The following is an 8,500-nucleotide window of genomic DNA, read 5'->3' on the forward strand; positions in this document are numbered from 1 at the left end:
AACCTGAATTGCCCTTCAATTATCTTTATTACAGATATATGGATATTATCTTTACTTCCATGCTTCCAAAATATTTTTTACTTGCCTGTCTTTCTAGAATGATCTAAATTCATGTGAATTTTTTACAATGAGGCTCCCATTGTCACTTGTAAGGGCTGCCAAAAGATCCACAATCACTAGAGCACATTCAGAATGCCAATCAACCTGGTTGGCAGATCCCAACTTGCCCTCTAACAGTTTAGCACACCTGAGTTATGACAGAGCGCCAACCAACATATCCTGCATTTTCTGATTTTCTGTCCCACTAAATTGAGGGAAAAATCGTTGTTAAAACAGTGAAATGTGGATGGCTGCTTTACATTTTATGAGACAAAGTGTCCTCGAAATCATGTCAGAGATTACGTTACGAACATTGTGTCCATACAAGAGGACACGTTCACATGCCCTCAATGAGGGACTAACCAAACTACACGCGCTAATTAATCACAAAATCTCGAGTAAATTGCATATGCTACATTCAAATGGCACTGGAATTCTTACATAACTTGAGGGTTATTTTATTTCCTCGCTGTTTTGGTTTATTTCCTTGTGACAGAATTCTTCCTTAAAGTCCCACACACACACACACCAATCGCTCAAAGACCGATCAGTTGATCAGAATGAAAGCGCTCCACTCGGCACATTGACTTCAGAAAGTTTCAGGGAGTGGTTTCCCTTGCAGGAACGCCTTGAAAAGCACAAGGGCCCTCTGTGGCTGTGAGAAAGGAGCTTCATGAGAACCTCCTCTAATGGTGGCAAATGATAAGATATCCCCATAGACTTGTGTCCACCCACCAACCTGCCAAAAAGAAGGAAAAGGCCAGTTAGAGATATCAAGAATCCAACATTTGAAGAATAAGACCACAACCAACAGTAACTCCATTCTTTTTTCTTTCAGAATCAAGCCTCACGGTCTCACTAAAAACAAATCGAGATAAGGAGAAACAGATTGCCAATTGGTTTTGGCGTTTCTGAGCTAAAAAGAAGAGAGAATGCTATCCTCACTAAAAACAAAATGAGATGAGGGAGAAACAAAGAAATGATTTGCCAATGTACCACTGCTGTAGATCAAAGTGACGCTCGTTACCTGTTTCCCTGCAAACCAGACTCTGTAAGGAATAGTTGTATTGAGTCCTAAACGAGCAGCTAATCCATGAATCTGAGTTCGGCTTCCTGTCAGAGGAACCACTGAATCCTGGTCTCCACTGCATCAACATTAAGATGGATTGACAGTATGAGACAGCTGCCCTTGATTTTCTTTTCAGAAACTTGTTTGCCTAAGATGTATTTGGAAAATGATCGTACCCAACAACGGACATGGCCGTTTGGTCACTTGTTACATATCCGGGTTGTTTGGCAGTTAGAACACTCTGCAAGCATTCCATGATTCCATGATTTTACCCTAAAGATTCAGGTAGATTCATGGAGGTGCCATTGAATCTTTATTGAATATTTACAAAGTTTTTTTATTTGCCAAACGACCTCACAGGGTTCTACAGAGAGAGGAAAGGACCTAACCTTTTGCATTTTCTCGAACAATTACCCTCCCTACAAATTGAACCCGTGATTTTTCAACTGGCAGTGCCAGTACTTGACCACTGCATGTCTTTATCTATTTACGCCTATCTGAAGTGAAGCAACATAATCTACACACAGAAAGATACTGCAGATACAGGAAATTAACCTGTAAACCAGGACTGGGATGCCAGACTTCACAATGGAACCAAGAAGAGGGATAGTAGGGATCGCCACATCAAGCAACTTGTAGTCCAGGATGCTGAAAGAAAAGCAAATTATTAGAAGTTGAAGCTAATTATGGAACAATAAAATACTTGTACATGTTTTCCCTTTTCCACATCAAACTTCCTCAGGTAATCAGCGTAGGAATAGCAAATTCGCACTTGTTGTAATGTTGTCACTAGCTTTTAGGGATACTGAAGCAGGAAAATTTATTTTTGACGTTTCACATCCACTCAAGCAAATGGCACTCACTGTGAACAAATAGAAGATATGAAAGATCATAAAAGTAGTTTCTTTTCTCTGTTCTTTCATTTTGGTCTTTGTATGCTGAAAGAAGCAACAGATTGGTAACTATTTATGTGAAATTATGAAAAGAATATCTATTACATTTTTTATGTGAAAATCAGGATGTTTGCCACTACACCGCGGAAGACCAATCTCCAGTGCCATGAATTAGAGGGAAAAAGTAAGGTTTCGAAATCGAATACAAAGTTAAGAAGAAAAATCACAACCTGCTGCATGCTTCCCACTTGGAGACTCCCGCTAGTCGAGCGTGTAGAGCCCTCTGAACATCCTTCCTGTTGAAATAGTTAACGGTTTCATCTTCAACACACACGTCTATCTTCCCTGTCATTTTCTGCAATGGGGAATGGGCAGGAACCACCATGAATACAAAATGAAGGAAAAACAAGGGTCGACGGCTCAGAATCTCTGGCTCACCATGGGACTCAGAACTAGAGATTGCATCTTAAGAGATGAGATGCAGACGTCAAGAGTGACATCATACTTGTCCACGAATTTGCTCATCTCCCTCTCCACGGTGCTCATAACTAGGACACAGATGGACGATACGTTTCCCCTGTAAGTCTCGCTTAAGTATAGGCTATAAGTGCAGTTCCGTGAGAAAATTCTGTATGTAGAATCAGATATCACTCCATGAGACCATAGGAACTCTGCCCTCGAGTTCAAGTTAGTATAGTACTCCAAAAGTGGATTGCCCAACTGCCCAGAGAACAAAGAGAAGAAAGTCCGATGCAGAATGTTATGTATTGAACCAGTGATAGATACAGCATGAATTGAAGCTCTTTTCATGTGCCTTTTTGGAAGAGCAAGAGACCCAGTTTTTGCAAAAGCTTGTAACTGATTAGGTAGTCAATAATGATAAAGGCAAACTCGATGGTATCAAATTAAAGAATGCTTCCATAATTTGAAACTCACAGCAATTCCTTTAAGGTTGAACTCTTTCTGCTGCTTGTTCGCTCGAATCAGGAGGTCAGCTAACTGAGGAATGTAGTGGCCCGGCAAGAAAAACCGAACAAAGGATGAATACAGAAGGAAGAAATTCACATCTTGAAGGCATCATCTAATTCTACCTTATAATTTCAAACTTTATGTGGCAGACTGGTGGAGAGATGGCCTACCTGCATAGCTCTCTCCCGTAATAAAGAGGTCTCTGTTCTTGTACTCGGGGAACTTGACCAACCAACGTCGCAGAAATGCTAGATTTTCTCTTGCTGCAACGGGATAAAGAAAAATAATAATTCAGTCACAGGGATGAACTTTATATGCTCAAGTTCATAGACAATCAAACCAACCAATTTCCACATCTACGTGCAAATATGCCGTCCTTTTTCATATTTTCTCATCCTTGAAATTAGAGGTCCACATACTTGCTCCTCCCCAGTTGTTTATTTAAAATGCAATTGTTCTTGGAAAGAAGAAGAGTTTGCTGTAAACAAGTCACATTAATCTTGCCTGTTCTCTCATCGTTCATGTCACGATAATCAGAAATGTTTCTTGAATATGAAAACCCAACTCCTGCTGGCGTCTCCACGTACAACATGTTTGCTTCTGCAAAATATGGACATCCATATGTGAATCGAAGAAAGAAATATCAAGAGAAGGTAAAAAGACGAACCGGGAAGCACACCAAAGGGATACCTGTGTTCCAACTATACGCATTTCTCACCAGTATGTTACCACTAGGCCTAAAGGGGCCATTCTCCGTGAAAGCTCCCACGCCCACGGACGAACAACCAGGCCCTGACCGGCAACCACAAAAAAATTCAGACCCAAGTTGTGAAATCTATCAAGAATTCCAAGGGAAATGGTGATCAGACCTCCATTGAACCAGATGACGAGAGGCTTAGAGGATGGTTCAGTTTCTGCCTCAATAAAATAGTAAAATAGAGCTCGTTCTCTCTTTTTGCCCACAGTAATATATCCAGCAAATTGCTGAAAATCTACTGGCTGTTGTCCCGGCAGTCGGGTGATTCTATCAGAGGTTGCAGAAGAACAAACCTCTGTTGGGAAGCTCAGGTGCAACAGAAGAGTCGCCAGAGTCGCCATGACCATACTTCTCCATGGTGTAGAACCCATTACTGGCATTGAGACTTGGGATCATGAAGGTGGCTAACTCAAGTCGGACAACCATTAAATAGCCAAAGCCAAAGTAGTTATCTTTTCCAGTACGCAACTGTATCTGGTGACTTACGTGATTTCCTGTGCATTCCCTTTCTTCGTATATTGAGCTTATAGAAAGAATAGTTTTTAAACAACGAGATCTCATCTTGCCCGACTCAGGAGGAGCCGTGAGAGAGATCGAGAGATACATTCGAAACCATTCAAAACCGACGATTTTGTGATGACAATCCCGTTGCTCCTATGATGAGTTGGGCTTGGCCCGTGACTTCTTCCTTGGGCTTCAGCTCGGCTAAAATTTAAAAATACAATTTTAAAATAAAATATTATATAAATATAATTAGTTATAATAAAATATATAATTATATATAAAAATAAAAAACTAAATTATTAGGCCAGCGCAATAACTCATCTGACGGTCTGAACGAAGATATTAAAATGTGGACGGAAGAAATCGTCATCGTTTTGAAAAATCCATGAGAATGGACCTGATGATACCCCTCTACTTGCCCACCAACCCAGCTAAGCTCATTTCTACAATTTATTTAATTAACCAATCACCTCTCGAGGCTGATTGAATGCCCATCAGGTGGCTATGACAGGGTCAATCTAAGGAGATATTTATGAGGTCAGAATTGTGGAATTCTGAAAATGAAGTTCTTATTTGTAATGACTAATGAGACGAAAATTGCATTGTCAAATACAGATTTTTGATTCTGAAATTATAAACTTATTCTTAAAGCAAAAGTCTAGATTTGTGATTCTATTATCATTAATGTTATGTTTGATAGCTTAAGATTTGAAATCCGAGACTAACTAAATTTCACTGGCGACATGAGATCCAGTTTTGGCAAACTTTGGATCTCAAAATCATAGATTTCTAATATTCGACAAAGGGGAAATCCACTGTTTTTTGAGAACGGACCCTCGATCTCTCGAGTATATCACAAATCCACGCTATATATATATATATATATATATATATATATATATATATATATATATATATATAGAGAGAGAGAGAGAGAGAGGGGGGGGTTTCTCTAGCAAAATGGATAGATAGATAGAAGGCTAAAGTGTTTCGCTAGCCGTCGATGCCCAGTAGATAGAGGAAGAAGATCAAACACTCGCTGGCGGTCCAGGTTTTTTCTTTTATCAAAATAGTTGTCACTATTTATGACTAAACATAAAATTACAGAAAAACCCTTAAAATTAAAAAAAAACATAAATGCATTTAAATAAAATAATAAAAATTAAAGAAGACTATCAACATCATCGTTGCCGCCATCATCATCTTTGCCGAAGTCGTTACTGCCGTCGTTGTTGTCGCCATCATCGCTGCTGTCAACTAGAAAAAGAGAAGGACCGGCAATGATGGCAGCCATGCCAATGACAGAGATATATATAACCCATAAAATGGGCAAAAGTCTTTTAAATACAAAAACAAAATAAAACAACAAAATGTAAAAAATATGGGAAGAGGGTGGATAAATGAAGCGAAAGAGTACCCAATAGCAAATAAAAGACAGCCGATGCAAAGAGAGAGAAAGACAAATCCAGTCCTGATATTACTCTTAGCAGATGCAAAGAGGCACAGAAAAATTGGTTACTGAGTGCACCTCCTCCGAAATTCCATTTACATATTGCAATATATGAGGTCGCTTCCTTGTGATCCAAGTCGCCAGGACGAAACCAACCAAAATTCCGTTTACATTTTGTCAAACATGTCATTTTCAATTCTAAAATCAAAATTCTAGACTATTAAATACAAAAGAAAACTAGAACTGAAATTTTGGTCTTAATTCTAGTTTTAGGAAAAAATTTGTTTCTAGATTTTTAATTCTAAAACTAAAATTTAAATCAGACGCCCTCTCAAAAAATGCCATGCATTTTTAGGTAGAGGGCTTATTAGTTTTCTTATTAAGAGCACCGTCTGTCAATCTCCCTTATTCTAATCCACACTCTTTCTTAACAAAAATGAACAAATAAGTCTTCAACTCATCACACGCGGTATTCTTGTGCCTTTTTGAACATGAGAGACCCAACGCTTTTAGCATTCAGCATGTTTGTCAGACATCTCTCGTGTTGCTATTTTAATTAGAAAAAAAGGTAGAAAATGAAGTTGGTTGTGGGTAGAGGCAGAGTAGAAACTTCTTGTGAGGGAGGCAAATTATAGTTTCAAAAAATTTTTTGGAAGCCAAAATATCATTTTTCAAAAATTTTTGTATGTATTTTTATTTTAAAATTTACATGTGACTTTAACTTCTTTTTTTTTGAGGGGGCGAGGCCCCCTGCGGGGCTCTACTCCTGGTTGTGGGTCCCAATTACATAATTCTCCACTAATTCATTGCCTCAAACTAATCAACTTGATTCCTAATATTGTTGGCCATTTATTGTATTTATCCTTTAATCATGTTTTTGTAATTCAACTAGAAAAATGATGGATTTATGCTAGGGTTTCACAACAAGTTAGCCAGCTCGAGCTCGACTAATCAAACTCGCTTGTCAAAACTCGACTCATTTATAAACAAATTGAGCTTGAGTTCAAGTGGAGCATGCAACTCATCCTCTTAGTTTGCAATGACGAAAAGGCCCTAAAAATCTTTTATTTAAAGAGAAAACAGAGATGAATAATCCAAGGCATGATGGATAGTGATGGCAAAGAGAGAGGGGAGGGAGAGAAATAAAAGTAGCATCCATAGAAATCGATAAAGATTCTTGCTTTCATCTCATGCTCCTTATTTGACCAGCTAAGACGTTCTAGCCAGCGGTAGAGCCACATATTGGCCGGTCTGCCAACATCACCTTCTCAATTTTTTATTTTATTTTTATATTAAGATCGTTTAATATTTACTTTGTTGTTATACATGTGAGTGCCCATTAAAATATGAAAACCTATGAACCAAATCTATGAACTAGTGCCCTTCTAAAAATTTTTTTCCGGCTCACCCATTAAAACAAGAGAGACGTGAGATGCTAGGTAGGCATCTCTAAGTTACGTCACTGTGGAAGATAATTCGAAGTAAAGTAAAGAAGGTATGACGTTTCCGCAGCAGAACCATGGTTGGAAAACATTCATTTTCTTACAAGGTGAGGACCAGTTACACTTCTGCTAGCCACGAGTTTCTCACGCTTGAACGGTTTCTCACTTGATCTCACTGTTCAACCATTAGACCACTTTTATGCAACGTACCTTTCTTTCTACCGATGGGGTTTATCTTCCTTTGCCATCTTTTTCCCTTTGCTTCCAAGCCTTTAGTATAATAGTTGTTGTTTTGTACAACGACAGGTGAAGCTTGCTTTTTTTTTAAAAAAAATAATAATAAATTTCTCAAGTCATCTAATTGACTTCATGAGTTAAAATCCAAATTATGGGCCATCGATTGATTCAACTTGTTTAAAATTTCTGTCAACCTTAACTTCACGTGTCATATATATAGAGGAGAGGAATCTGAAATTTTTTATGTGGGGGCTCAAATTAAAGTTTCTAAACTTTATCTAGAGCGAAATCTCATTTTTTAAAATTTTTATATAAAACAAGTGAAATTTTCTAAATTGACGTGTAAATTTTTATTTTTTTTAAAGTGGGGTTAGAGCCTGATACGTGCCTTATTTTGACACCATTGAGGACGGCCGAAGGCCTGGCCGAGAGCTCTAGAGTGGAGCCGACCAGCGGCGTGAGTAGCAGTTGGGCACGCCGATTACCACCCGATAGGCTTATGTCCTTGTTGCTTGGTGAGGTTAGCCTCAGTAGGGAGAGCCGTGAGCAGCAGGCCGCAGCATGGCGCACGACCAAGGATGGGCGCAAGCCCAAGGAGCGACATGCAGGGTTGCACTAGCACCTATGTACATAGGGCCAAGTGCACGCGAGTGAGTTGGACCACACGACACCTTGGCATGGTTCAGGGTTTGACACTAATAGAACCCTTGGGTATTACTTATATGGCTGCAGTGGGAGGAACGGGTGGAGCAGCTAAGGTCAAAAAAGGTGTGACAGGGTCCGAATCCGTAGAGAGAGCGGGCGCAACCAGATCGAATCCAGGCGCCCTTTTGTTTATGTTTATTTACTCTTTTGTACCGTCTCGGTTTGAGACGTGTTAGAATCGTTTTATTTTAAGTTCTTTGTACTGTCTCGAGTTAGGAGCTAAGTGAACCGAGACGCTTCTCATGTATATAAGCTTTGAAATTAGGGCTTTTTGGATTACGCATGAATGAAGAATAAATTGATTTTCACTTGGGGCGTCACTTTCTCTCTCATCCCATTTTCTTCTCAACCAAGTCTACTCGTCTTCCCGACGAC

The 8,500-nt window shown here is 39.2% G+C and overlaps 1 protein-coding gene across 1 annotated transcript; it reads right to left on the reverse strand.

Moving 5' to 3' along the window:
* Nucleotides 1-493: 493 nt before the first annotated feature.
* On the reverse strand, nt 494-4,158 carry LOC116248239 (serine carboxypeptidase-like 45). The gene is made up of 10 exons (XM_031620906.2): nt 3,900-4,158; nt 3,721-3,822; nt 3,535-3,630; nt 3,204-3,293; nt 2,998-3,080; nt 2,500-2,781; nt 2,292-2,416; nt 1,724-1,816; nt 1,127-1,244; nt 494-838 (listed from the first exon to the last, which is right to left on the reverse strand). The coding sequence occupies exons 1-10, from the start codon at nt 4,156-4,158 to the stop codon at nt 689-691; spliced, it is 1,398 nt and encodes a 465-aa protein (XP_031476766.1). The 3' UTR covers nt 494-688.
* Between the last annotated feature and the right edge of the window lie 4,342 nt (nt 4,159-8,500).

Source organism: Nymphaea colorata, chromosome 2 (genome assembly GCF_008831285.2).
Source record: "Nymphaea colorata isolate Beijing-Zhang1983 chromosome 2, ASM883128v2, whole genome shotgun sequence".
Lineage (NCBI taxonomy): Eukaryota > Viridiplantae > Streptophyta > Magnoliopsida > Nymphaeales > Nymphaeaceae > Nymphaea > Nymphaea colorata.